The following is a 13,699-nucleotide window of genomic DNA, read 5'->3' on the forward strand; positions in this document are numbered from 1 at the left end:
AAACATTTCAAAGAGCCCCAATTTTTCCATAAATTGCTTAAGCTGGTTTTGTATGTCAGTTAACTGTTTAATATGGTTTTTATCACATGGTTTTATGCAGTGCTTTTTTCTGGGGGTACACAGGTGAATGTGAGTTTGGCCTCATTGAGGGGCAGTATTTCAATATGAGTAGGAAAATGAGAGTACCCCTAAACATTTTTTAATAGAAAAAAGCACTGGTTTTATATACAGTTGTTTACGAAACCATACCCTCCAACATTTATCCGATGAAAATAGGGACGTCGCATTCCATAATGATAATTTTACTATTTATACTCCACACATCTTACTGGGTTGCCCCGGTCACTCTGGGCAGCTTCCAACATATATAAAAACACAATAAAACACCAAACTTTTTTTTTTTAAAAAAAATCTTCCCTATACAGGATTGCTTTCAGATAGCTCGGGGGTCGGATAACTCCATACTCTCCAATCTAAGCAAGATCAAACCTATCAATTCTGAAGGAAATCAGCCCTGAATGCTCACTGGAAGGACAGATCCTGAAGCTGAGGCGCCAATACTTTGGCCACCTCATGAGAAGAGAAGACTCCCTGGAAAAGACCTTGATGTTGGGAAAGATGGAGGGCACTAGGAGAAGGGGACGACAGAGGACGAGATGGTTGGACAGTGTTCTCGAAGCTACCAACATGAGTTTGACCAAACTGCGGGAGGCAGTGGAAGACAGGAGTGCCTGGCGTGCTATGGTCCATGGGGTCACAAAGAGTCGGACACGACTAAACGACTAAACAACAACAACAACAAAGGAAAACCGGGACATTCGGGGATCAAATCAGAAAACGGGACAGCTTCCTTAAATCAGGGATGTCCCTGGAAAATAGGGGCACTTGGAGGGTCTGAGGTGGTTTGAGCATCAAGGACCATCTCTTTCCATATGAACCGCCCCAGACCCTGAGATCATCCTCTGAGGCCCTTCTTCATGGGTCTCCTCCATGAAAGGTCCAGAGTGTGGCAGCATGAGAACAGGGCCTTTCCTGCAGTGGCTCCCCGTTTTGGGAATACTCTCCCCAGGGAGGTTCGTCTGGCTCCTTCATTATATACCTTTAAGCGATACATAGATGGCCTTCAGTACTTTCCCTTGGTATTATAGGGTCCATGTTTTGTAACCCTGTCTTGTTTAATCATAAATAGCTCCAGTCACTACCTTCCATGCCTGTGTTTTATTTACTTGGGTTTTGTTTTATGTTTGTTTTTGTTCAACGCTTTAACTTTTCGCAGTATACAAATACTTTTAGAAAGAACGAAATGGCAGAGAGTTTCCGCTTGTCCAACCCCCCTCAAATTTACTGGAAATGAAGAGTCAAAGGCCAGGGTCATAGACAGTGGGAGGGACATCCACTTCCCTCCAGCTTTAGGCTCTGAAAACAGAGACAAACTGGCAACCATGAAGACGTTTGGGCTGGTCCTGGCCTCTCTCTTCGCCTTTGCAGCTGTTGGCACAGGGCAGGTGAGCTTATTTTTTGCAACGCTGTTATTACTCTTCTAGTATTTTAAATGCATGTGCACAGAGAACAGAAAATGGACAGAGGAAAGTTTCCCTCCCTCTTTTTTTAGTTTAGAGATAAGGAAAGGAAGAGGCGACACGAGAGAAGTTTGTAAAGTCATGGAGAAAACCTCTCCTCCCTCTCTCAAAAGACAAGAACTCATAGGCGTTGAACGTCATGCCAGGTTGGGAGATTCAGAATGGACTAAAGGACATTCTTTCCCATGCAGCAGATAGTTTAAACTATGGAACTCCCTCCCACAAGAGGCAGCGACGGCCATCAACTTGGATGGCTTTACAAGAACCTAGAAAAGACCACAATCAATATAATATTTTGTCTTTTTATAATCATTTTTATTAGTTTTCAACCATGATCCAATAATAGCCTCATTATACCAATTCCTGTTTATAATACAATTAGTAATACCAATTGTTCAACCAAATTATATAATTTAGATAAGGTGGTCCTCCGCATGCTAGAATTGATGGAATTTTCTTTATTTCTGCGTTCCAAAATCTTATTAATTTCAATTACATTCCAGTCATTATAATAATCCCTTATACAACAACTGCAACATTAACAACTTCCCTTCGTATCGACGCATTAAGTGATTTATAAAACTACAAGTGAGGCACTCAAACTGTATCCTTGTCTTCCTGTGTGTGGCATTTATTCTGTCCGTGGTGCTTCTTCCAGATAATATTTCATCTTAGACACCTATGAGAATACATAATATGCAAAGTGCATTTTACAAAATACGCTTTTATTCCTGCATTCATGGGCGTACCAACAAGGGCCAGGGGGGCAGCTGCCCCCCCCCGAAGGAAAAAAATCACCCTATTTTACGGACCATAACCCACACTTTTCCCCTCCGAAAACTGAAGGGGGAAAGTCGCTGCGGGTTATGGAAATTGGGCTGTTTCCGCCACCTCCGCAGCTGCAGCCAGCAACAGGAACATGGGAGGGGGGGAGGAGCAGCCTGAGCTGGGGGGGGCGGACAGGAGCTCCATTCTTCCTTCCTTCCATCCTTCCTTCCCCCCTCTTTCTTTCTTCCTTTTTCTCTCTCCCTCTCTCCCTCCCTTCTCTCTCTCTCACCCCTTCCTTCCTTCCTTCCTTCCTTCCTTCCTTCCTTCCTTCCTTCCTTCCTTCCTTCCTTCCTTCTTCCTTCCTTCCTTCCTTTCTTTCCTTCTTTTTCCTTCTCTCTCTCTCACCCACCCCTTCCTTCCTTCCTTCCTTCCTTCCTTCCTTCCTTCCTTCCTTCCTTCCTTCCTTCCTTCCTTCTCTCGACACCGAGTATATTTCACTTCCTTTCCTCTCTCTTCCCCTCTCTTGTCCCCCCCCCCCCAGTTTTGATCCTGGGTACGCCCCTGCCTGCATTGCAAGGGGTTGGACTAGATGCTCCTCTGGGTCCCTTCCAACTCTACAATTCTATGATTCTATGAGGATTAGCTAAATTAATGGAGGAGGAGGAGGAGGAGGAGGAGGAGGAGGAGGAGGAGGAGGAGGAGGCTAACAGTGGCCTCTGGCCATGGTGGCAGTTGCTGGAAGCCACAGGAGGGGAGAGGGCTCTCATGCTCGGATCCTGCTTGTGGGTTTCTCATAAGCACCTGGCTGGCCACTGTGAGAACAGGATACTGGGCTCAACGGGTCACTGGCCTGATCCAGCAGCCAGACGTTTCTTATTCTCTTAGCTCCTAACCAAAAGAAATTCTGGGTTCTCAGTCATGGAAGTTGTGCTCTCCAGTTCTGAAAACGAAGTGGCATCGGTCGTGGTTTCTCAGCGAAGAAGAGGCGAAAGCACTCTGTGCATGCTCAGATGTCCTTTATTGTTACCGCTTCTTCCTCGGTACAGAGCCCCAATATGACCCGCTAGTCTGAGCCCATCTTAACCCACAGGAAAGAATCCATCAGAATGTTGCCTCTGGCTGGGCGACTCTGGTTTCCCACACCCGGCCCCTGCTTCACCATGCCAGGTCCCCAGAAAGCCCAGGGCCAGGAGGGAGAGGACAGACTGTCCAGCACCTCTTCTGATATTTACCTGACCCTGCCGCTGCCTGCAGGCCTTGTGCAATCACGCGCACCTTCTTCCAGGGACTCTGGACAGCAATTCGTGAAAGGGACGGCACCTCAGCGCTAGAGCTCAGGCTTGCCTGCGGAGGCTGCCTGGACCCAGAAAAAAATGAGTCTTTGTAGGAATGGAGACAGCGCAGGGACAGCCGCCCAGAGTGGCTGGGGAAACCCAGCTAGATGGACGGGGTCAAAGTAATAAAATTATTATAAGTAGTATTACCAGGATAGTGGGCTGGGGAATAGGGGGCTGCCCAGAAGATGCAGGAGAGAGAGTTACTGGAGGAGAGCCTTAAACCGCACGCAGCAGCAGTAGCGTGGTAAATTCGGACGCAAAGGAGACCCATAGCCACGGCCCCAATGAAAGGCAAACAGACCACCTCTCCTGGTATGCCCCACGGAGGACCTTAAGGCGCACAAATAACAACATTTTGGAAATCCCGAGCCATAAGGTGGTTAGATTGGTCTCAACTAGGGCCGGGGCCTTTTCAGTATTGGCCCCGACTTGGTGCAACGCTCTCTCACAGGAGACCAGGGCCCTGCAGGATTTGACATCTATCCTCAAGGCCTGCAAGACGGAGCTCTTCCACCTGGCCTTTGGGCTGGACTCAGTCTGACCCCTATGTTTTCCTCCCTTATGGTTTTGATTTGGGCTACTTCAAAATGATGCTGCATTTTAAAATTTTAAATTTCAATTGTATTTTAACCCGTATTTTAATTAATTGTTTTTCTTTCTTTTACGTCTTATTGTAATTTTACTGGTGTCAGCCGCCCTGAGCCCGGTTTTGACTAGGGAGGGTGGGGTATAAATAAAACAATAAATTAATCAACAAATCCACGATGGGAGTTGAAAATTTAAATACTAAAACAGGCTGAAACAAACAAACAAGCCTGTCCAATAAAGAATGTTTTAAGCAGGTCTCAAAAAGAGTACGGCGAAGGTGCTTGGTTGGCATCAAGAGTCAGGGAGTTCCGTGGGGTCCATGCTGCTTTCAAATGTGGGGGCAGGTTGGTCACAGAAAGGAAAAGGAAAAGGCGCAAACACAAAATAAGTAGCAAAAACAGACAGACCTCGGTGTAACAGTCAAAACGGCGAATGCTCGGCTTCCGAAAAACGTTCGCAAACGGAAACACTTGTGTAGGGGTGACTCCCTACAGGGAGCCTGCCCCCATCATCCTGACGTCCACCTCGCCAAGCATGGGGAGCAGCAGTGGGTCTGAAGTAGCCGGGGGGAGGGGAAAGACTCGGAGGGAGAGAGAAACCAGCGGGCGGAACGAGGGGAAGGCTCAGGGGAGGAGAGATGCGGGCAAGGGCTCAAGGATGCTGGAGAGCCCTTCCACCGCCTTGACCGGGAGGAGGCTGAGAGGACATCGCTTCTTCCAGCGCAAGAGTTAAGGAGAGCGCCACGACGCAGGTCAAGGGGGAGGCGTTTTGGGGCGCCCCGACTACTTTGCTGGCGTAGAAACAGACGTACGCCATTGCCGGATTCTGGTTCGGACTGAGAGGTCATGTTTTAAGCTATCTCTGCACTGTAAATACTATGCACAATAAAAGTCTTTATAGACAAACTGGACTCAAGCGGAGTTACTCTAGAGTAGCCACGACGACCCTCTGACAACTTACTTCCAGGTATGCTGTTTTTCGGTTCCAAGTTGTTTGAGTACCAAATCACCACTGTAATGGGAGGAAATATTCCATTCTGTGCAGATGCTCTTTTTGATGGGCTCATACCTCTTTCTGAAATGCCAATTCTTCAGGGTTTTAAATGGGGCTGTGGGCGGGGAATGGCTGTGTGACAGCCGCCCAAGCTGGCCAATCAGTGCTCTGCACAGCCAGCTGCTCCTTGGCAAACGAGGAACCGGCGGCTTCTGGCTTTGCATCTTAACCCACGGCTGGTTTGCCACTCCGAGGACAGAAGATGGACAGCTGGGGGGTGGGTGGGTACGTCTCATAAAATACTCTCTTCCCCCCACTTGGCCTAAGCATTATACCATCCTGAATTGCAGCAGCGCCGTCCGCAGGAAGAGCAGCTTTTCTACGACCCAGATCACTTTCAGATTCAGAGTCCCACCTTTCCACCCCTGGAGCGAAGCCAGCAGGTATGTTTGGGCCTGGGGGGGTGGGAGAAGGAATCCCTGTATTGTGGGGAGCCCAGCCTAAGAAAGAGATATTTGCCCAGCTTGGCAAGGCTCTCATTCGCAGGTGAAATAGGAGTCCTTGTGGGAATGGAGGCAAGGAAGGGGATTATTCCAGGTTGAGGTGATGGCAAATCTGAGCCTTCCAGAGTCTGCAGGAGAGAGTAAGGACTCATCCAGCCCTCTGTTTGTGGCACACTTCCTAGCCACAGGTATTTCAGAAGATTCTCTGCGCCTGACTCTGGAGGCAAAGCATGGTCTTTGTGGCTAGTGGACATCGATAGGCTTCTCCTCCACCCTCTTTTAATGCCCAATGGTCATTAACACCTCCTGTGCCCCCCTTGTCTCTTAGTCCCCCCCCAGGGATCCCCCAATGATTTAATAAATCATATGAAACTATTGAGCTTGGGCTTTTAATATTTCCCATCATGCTCATCGTCTCAGCAAATTCCGCACTGGGTTTGTTTGCTTGTTTCGTAGAAATTATATATTGCTCGATTATTATTTCCTAAAAAGCAGTTTACTAAAGATAGAGCAATCAATTAATCAACAAATCCACGATGGGAGTTGAAAAGTTTAATACTAAAACAGGCTGAAACAAACACTTACTTTCCAAGCATCCAGACAGGCTTGTCCAAGCAAGAATGTTTTAAGCAGGTGCCAAAAAGAGCACGGCGAAGGTGCTTGGTTGGCATCAAGAGGCAGGGAGTTCCGCGGGGTCCGTGCTGCTTTCAGATGTGGGGGCAGGTTGGTGCGCCTTCCCCCTAGACTAAATCCCTGCCTCGGATGCTACACAGCTTTGTCTGACGGCAACCAAGGCTAGACAATCAACACTTGGCGCTGCCAGATTCTCCTTGACACGAGAAGAGCCAGTGGCTTCTGGGTTTGTGTCTCAAGAGATTGTGAATCCACAGCAGGGCCGTCCCTCAAAGGAGAGAAGATGGAGGAGTGGTGGAGCCGCTCGGGAAAACTCTCAGTATTGTGCAAGGTTGAAATGCGATGTCCTGTTGTGCGAATGTACGGCCCTCTGAATTTCATTCCTTCTGCAGGAGGCTCCCAAAAGAAATGTCCGATCGGTGGAGGAGTTGCCAGGCCTGCAGGTATGTTTGGGGCTGTGGGGGCTGGAAGGTGGGCAGAGGGAGCCCCCCTGCCTCGTCCGGAGACCCCTCACTCCCTTGCCAGAAAAAGCAGCCTCGATATCCACTGGGTCAGCTTCACAATCCGGCAGCCCAAGGAGAAGGCCTGGTAACCTTGCCCTGACCCTGACTCTGTTTTGGCTCCAACACGGAGATTTCTCTCTGCCTGTTCCTGGGCTGGCTGTGAAGAGTGAAAGCAGCACTTTGATGCTCTTTTCCTTCCATGAACAGGTGCCGAGAGAACCCCTAAGGCGGAGGTTCTGTCCTGGTTGTTACACATCTCTTGAGCAGGTAAGCACAAAGGGAATGTCGTGAGCTTAGTTTTCCACCAAGAGGAGGAGAGGTGCTGAGCTTGTCTCTGAGCTGCTCCTCTGTGGACACAGAGATAGATTGGCAGCTAGTGGGTGTGAAAAGGTAAATGAAGGAACAGTCACGGAAAAACAGTGGTACCTTGGTTCGCAAACTTGATCCGTTCCGGAAGTCCGTTCCAAAACCAAAGCGTTCCAAAACCAAGGCACGCTTTCCCATAGAAAGCAATGCAAAACGGATTAATCCGTTCCAGGCTTTTAAAAACCACCCCTAAAAGAGCAACTTCACATGAATTTTACTATCTACATACTTATACTTATCTGCTACTATCCAACGAGACCATTGATGCATCAAATGAAAGCAAAAGAAAATGTACTGTAGTCACATAATCAATCAATCAATCCGTAGTTGAACTGAGTTCCACACAGTCACAAAAATGAAAAGAAAAAGGCGCAAACACAAAATAAATAGCAAAAACATACAGACCTCAGTGTAACACTCAAAACGGCGAATGTTCGGCTTCCGAAAAATGTTTGCAAACCGAAACACTTACTTCCAGGTTTGCAGTGTTTGGGTTCCAAGTTGTTTGAGTACCAAGTTACCACTGTAATGGGAGGAAAGATTCCATTCTGTGCAGATGCTCTTTTGCACGGGCTCATACCTCTTTCTGAAATGCCAATTCTTCAGGGTTTTAAATGGGGCGTTGGAGAATATCCCCTGTGGGCGGGGAATGGCTGTGTGACTGCCACCCAAGCTTGCCAATCAGTGCTCTGCACAGCCAGCTGCTCCTTGGCAAACGAGGAACCGGCGGCTTCTGGCTTTGCGTCTTAACCCACGGCTGGTTTGCCTCTCCGAGGACAGAAGATGGACAGCTGGGGAGGGGGGTATCTCTCATAAAATACTCTCTTCCCCCCACCCATCCACGTGGCCTAAGCGTTATATCATTATACCATCCTGAATTGCAGCGCCCTCCACTGGAAGAGCAGCGCCCAGTTCGCTTGTGGATTCAGGCTCCCACCTTTCCACCCCCGGAGCGAAGCCAACAGGTATGTCTGGGCCTGGGGGGTGGGAGAAGGAATCCCTGTCTTGGGGGGAGCCCAGCCTAAGAAAGAGATGTTTGCCCAGCTTGGCAAGGCTCTCATTCGCGGGTGAAATAGGAGTCCTTGTGGGAATGGAGGCAAGGAAGGGGATTATTCCAGGTTGAGGTGATGGCAAATCTCAGCCTTCCAGAGTCTGCAGGAGAGAGAAAGGACTCATCCAGCCCTCTGTTTGTGGCACACTTCCTAGGCACAGGTATTTCACAAGCATCTCTGCCTCTTTGGAGGCAAAGCATGGTCTTTGTGGCTAGTGGCCGTCGACAGGCCTCTCCTCCACCCTCTTTTAATGCCCAATGGTCATCAACACCTCCTGTGCCCCAGTGCCACCCCCTTGCCTCTTAGTCCTCTCCCCCCCCCCAGTAATCCACCAATGATTTAATAAATCATATGAAACTACTGAGCTTGGGCTTGTTTCGTAGAAATTATATATTGCTCGATTATTATTTTCTAAAAAGCATTTTACAAAAGATAGAACAATCAATTAATCAACAAATCCACAATGGGAGTGGAAAAGTTTAATACGAAAACAGGCTGAAACAAACATTGATTTTCCAAGCATCCGGACAGGCTTGTCCAAGCCAGAATGTTAAGCAGGTGCCAAAAAGAGCATGGCGAAGGTGCTTGGTTGGCATCAAGAGGCAGGGAGTTCTGTGGGGTCCGTGCTGCTTTCAAATGTGGGGGCAGGTTGGTGCACCTTCCCCCTAGACTAAATCCCTGCCTCGGATGCTACACAGCTTTGTCTGACGGCAACCAAGGCTAGACAATCCACACTTGGCGCTGCCAGATTCTCCTTGACACAGGGGGAGCCAGTGGCTTCTGGGTTTGTGTCTCAAGAGATTGTGAATCCACAGCAGGGCCGTCCCTCAAAGGAGAGAAGATGGAGGAGTGGTGGAGCCGCTCGGGAAAAGTTTTCTTTTCTCCCACAACCAAGCTTCGTCTCAGTATCTTGCAAGGTTGAAATGCGATGCTCTCTTGTGGAACTGTATGGCCCTCTAAATTTCATTCCTTCTGCAGGAGGCTGCCAAGAGAAATGTCCGATCGGTGGAGGAGTTGCCAGGTGTGGAACAAAGCCTCCAGGTATGTTTGGGGCTGTGGGGGCTGGAAGGTGGGCAGCGGGAGCTCCCCTGCCTTGTCTGGAGTCCCCTCACTCCCTTGCCATAAAAAGCCCCCTCGATGTCCACTGGGTCAGCTTCACAATCCGGCAGCCCAAGGAGAAGGCCTGGAAACCTTGCCCTGACCCTGGCTCTGTTTTGGCTCCAACGCGGAGATTTCTCTCTGCCTGTTCCTGGGCTGGCTGTGAACAGTGAAAGCAGCACTTTGATGCTCTTTTCCTTCCGTGAACAGGATTCAAGAGAATCCCGAAGGCAGAGGTTCTGTCCCAGTTGTTTCTCACCTCTTCATCAGGTACCGGTAAGCACAAAGGGAATGTCGTGAGCTTAGTTTTCCACCAAGAGGAGGAGAGGTGCTGAGCTTGTCTCTGAGCTGCTCCTCTGTGGACACAGAGACGGATTGGCAGCTAGTGGGTGTGAAAAGGTAAATGAAGGAACAGTCATGGAAAAACAGTGGTACCTTGGTTCTCAAACTTGATCCGTTCCGGAAGTCCATTCCAAAACCAAGGCACGCTTTCCCATAGAAAGCAACGCAAAACGGATTAATCTGGTCCAGGCTTTTAAAAACCACTCCTAAAACAGCAATTTAACATGAATGTTACTATCTAACGAGACCATTTATCCATCAAATGAAAGCAATAAAAAATGTACTGTAGTCACATAATCAATCAATCAATCAGTAGTTGAACTGCGTTCCACACAGTCACAAAAAGGAAAAGGAAAAGGCGCAAACACAAAATAAATAGCAAAAACAGACAGACCTCAGTGTAACAGTCAAAACGGCGAATGCTCGGCTTCCGAAAAATGTTCGCAAACCGAAACACTTATGTAAGGGTGACTCCCTACAGGGAGCCAGCCCCCATCATCCTGACGTCCACCTCGCCAAGCATGGGGAGCAGTCTGAAGTAGCCGGGGGGAGGGGAAAGACTCGGAGGGAGAGAGAAACCAGCGGGCAGAAAGAGGGGAAGGCTCAGGGGAGGAGAGATGCGGGCAAGGGCTCAAGGATGCTGGAGAGCCCTTCCACCGCCTTGACCGGGAGGAGACTGAGAGGGCATCGCTCCTTCCAGCAGAAGAGTTAAGGAGAGCGCCACGACGCAGGTCAAGGGGGAGGCGTTTTGGGGCGCCCCGACTACTTTGCTGGCGTAGATACAGACGTACGCCATTGCCGGATTCTGGTTCGGACTGAGAGGTCATGTTTTAAGCTATCTCTGCACTGAAAATACTATGCACAATAAAAGTCTTTAAAGACAAACTGGACTCAAGTGGAGTTATTCTAGAGTAGCCTCGATGACCCTCTGACAACTTACTTCCAGGTTTGCCATTTTTCGGTTCCAAGTTGTTTGAGTACCAAGTTACCACTGTAATGGGAGGAAAGATTCCATTCTGTGCAGATGCTCTTTTGCACGGGCTCATACCTCTTTCTGAAATGCCAATTCTTCAGGGTTTTAAATGGGGCTTTGGAAAATATCCCCTGTGGGCGGGGAATGGCTGTGTTACTGCCACCCAAGCTATCCAATCAGCGCTCTGCACAGCCAGCTGCTCCTTGGCAAACGAGGAACCGGCGGCTTCTGGCTTTGCGTCTTAACCCACAGCTGGTTTGCCTCTCCAAGGACAGAAGATGGACAGCTGGGGGGTGGGTGGGTATGTCTCATAAAATTCTCTCTTCCCCCCACTTGGCCTAAGCATTATACCATCCTGAATTGCAGCAGCGCCGTCCGCAGGTAGAGCAGCTCCCAGTTCGCTTGTGGATTCAGGATCCCACCTTTCCACCCCTGGAGCGAAGCCAGCAGGTATGTCTGGGCCTGGGGGGGGGGGAAGGAATCCCTGTCTTGGGGGGAGCCCAGCCTAAGAAAGAGATGTTTGCCCAGCTTGGCAAGGCTCTCATTCGCAGGTGAAATAGGAGTCCTTGTGGGAATGGAGGCAAGGAAGGGGATTATTCCAGGTTGAGGTGATGGCAAATCTGAGCCTTCCAGAGTCTGCAGGAGAGAGTATATAAGGACTCATCCAGCCCTCTGTTTGTGGCACACTTCCTAGGCACAGGTATTTCAGAAGCATCTCTGCCTCTTTGGAGGCAAAGCATGGTCCTTGTAGCTAGTGGCCATCGATAGGCTTCTCCTCCACCCTCTTTTATTTATTTTTTGTTATCATTTTTTAATTAGATTTTCCAAAAAAGAGAAAGAAAAAGAGAGAGGGAAGATGAAATTACATCAAAAGATCATACACATTCCACATGTTGAGATTTCTCTGAATCTCCTGACTTCCCCCCATCCCATCCATGGGTCCTCTTGATTCTATTTTCAACTTCATATCAATACTTCTCCAATTTCTCATCTTCCTAAGTTATCTATACTTTCTGATGCATTGCAAGTGTATTTAGACTCCTGCTAATGTTTTAACCTGTTTGCAATAATTTTGTGTATATACATTCTAAACATTTCCCATTCTTTTTTAAAATTTCTAGTCTTTTTGGTCTCTGAGCTTCCCAGTTAAGTTACAGGTAGGTAGCCGTGTTGGTCCGTGTTGCATGCACACGAAAGCTCATACCAAAATAAAAAAGGTGCTGCTGGAAGGAATTTTTTTATTTTGTTTCTTCCCAGTTAATTTTGCCATCTTGATTTGCTATTCTTCTCTGGTTTGGGCTGTCTCTTCCTTCCATCTCTGGACTAGCAACATCCGAGCGTCTGTTGTAGCATACATGAACAATCTCTTCTGATCTTTTGGGATCTCGGTACCTATAATCCCAATAAAAAAGCAACTGTTTTATAACAAAGGTTAATTTAAACATTTTTTTCATTTTGTTATATATCATTCCCCCGAATTTTCTGATTACATTACAATTCCACCACAGATGATAAAAGGTACTTCCCCCACCCTCTTTTAATGCCCAGTGGTCATTAGCACCTCCTGTGCCCCAGGGCCACCCCCTTGCCTCTTAGTGCCCCCCCAGTAACCCCCCCCAATGATTTAAATAAACCATATGAAACTATTGAGCTTGGGCTTTTATTATTTCCCATCATGCTCATCGTCTCAGCGGATTCCGCACTGGGTTTGTTTGCTTGTTTCGTAGAAATTATATATTGCTCGATTATTATTTCCTAAAAAGCAGTTTACAAAAGATAGAACAATAAATTAATCAGCAAATCCACGATGGGAGTTGAAAAGTAAAATACTAAAACAGGCTGAAACAAACACTGACTTTCTAAGCATCCAGAGAGGCTTGTCCAAGCAAGAATGTTTTAAGCAGGTGCCAAAAAGAGCAGGGCGAAGGTGCTTGGTTGGCATCAAGAGGCAGGGAGTTCCAAATGTGAAACAGGTGTGAAGTGAAACCTGTAGTTGTTTCCGCTGATCAAAGCGGTTGGGTGGATGCTGGGTGTGTGTGTGAATTTTGTCTCCCACCTCCCTCTTTCCCCTTTCCCTGCAGGAGCCGAGGTCCGAGTCCAGGACAAAGAGGTCCCTGAGGGGGGCCGCCCCAGCGCGGGCCAGGGCAAAGCAGCGCTCGGGTACCCGGGCCGTCTGCCGGGGCTGCTACTCGGGGCTGATGATCGTGGCCCCGCCTGCCCAGGGGAGCACAAAGGAGACTTGGATCGGAAGCCACTCGGAGTCCGAGGGAGATTCCAGCGAAGAAGTTACTCTACCTCCCAAAGCCTGAGCCCCTACCCAGGGCGCAGAGTCCTCGACGGACGCTGAAGACCAGACCTGACACGGAATGAGCTGTAATCGTAGAATCATAGAGGTGGAGGGCACACCAAGGGTCATCTAGTCCAACCCCCTGTCATACAGGAATAGCAGCTAAATATGTTGCTGGAAGTATTCTAATTATGTGTTATCACTGATTGTATCCTTGTAAACTGCTTGGAAGACATTTTGATGTGTAAGAAGTCTATTAATTAATTAACAAACCATGCAATAAATCATCCGTGATTGCAATATTTTTATTTAATTTTTAAAAAATAGAATAGCAGCTGGGAAGGAGGATTCTGGAATTTGGGAACATGCTGGGGTGAGGAGATTTACAGCATACAGTTGTTCCTTGGTTCTCAAACTTGATCTGTTCCGGAAGTCCGTTCCAAAACCAAAGCGTTCCAAAACCAAGGCACGCTTTCCCATAGAAAGCAATGCAAAACGGATTAATCCATTCCAGACTTTTAAAAACCACCCCTAAAACAGCAATTTAACATGACTTTTACTATCTAATGAGACCATTGATCCATAAAATGAAAGCAATAAACAATGTACTGCAGTCACACAATCAATCCATCAGTAGCTGAACTGGGTTCCACAAACTCACAAAAAACAACAAAAA

At 48.0% G+C, this 13,699-nt stretch overlaps 1 protein-coding gene across 8 annotated transcripts; it reads left to right on the plus strand.

The window, feature by feature from the left end:
* Positions 1–1,424: 1,424 nt before the first annotated feature.
* On the plus strand, positions 1,425–13,342 carry LOC118092209 (uncharacterized). 8 transcript variants are annotated; one of them, XM_060280522.2, is made up of 10 exons: positions 1,425–1,505; positions 5,617–5,709; positions 6,795–6,845; positions 7,113–7,172; positions 8,156–8,236; positions 9,302–9,364; positions 9,632–9,697; positions 11,103–11,186; positions 11,858–11,893; positions 12,818–13,342. In XM_060280522.2, the coding sequence occupies exons 1-10, from the start codon at positions 1,443–1,445 to the stop codon at positions 13,043–13,045; spliced, it is 825 nt and encodes a 274-aa protein (XP_060136505.1). In that variant the 5' UTR covers positions 1,425–1,442; the 3' UTR covers positions 13,046–13,342. The 8 variants fall into 8 exon arrangements, with proteins under 8 accessions (XP_060136505.1, XP_088510086.1, XP_060136506.1 ...); XM_088653960.1 differs by having other exon boundaries at positions 11,106–11,186; XM_060280523.2 differs by having other exon boundaries at positions 5,620–5,709.
* Positions 13,343–13,699: the final 357 nt, after the last annotated feature.

Source organism: Zootoca vivipara, chromosome 11 (genome assembly GCF_965207765.1).
Source record: "Zootoca vivipara chromosome 11, rZooViv2.hap1.1, whole genome shotgun sequence".
Lineage (NCBI taxonomy): Eukaryota > Metazoa > Chordata > Lepidosauria > Squamata > Lacertidae > Zootoca > Zootoca vivipara.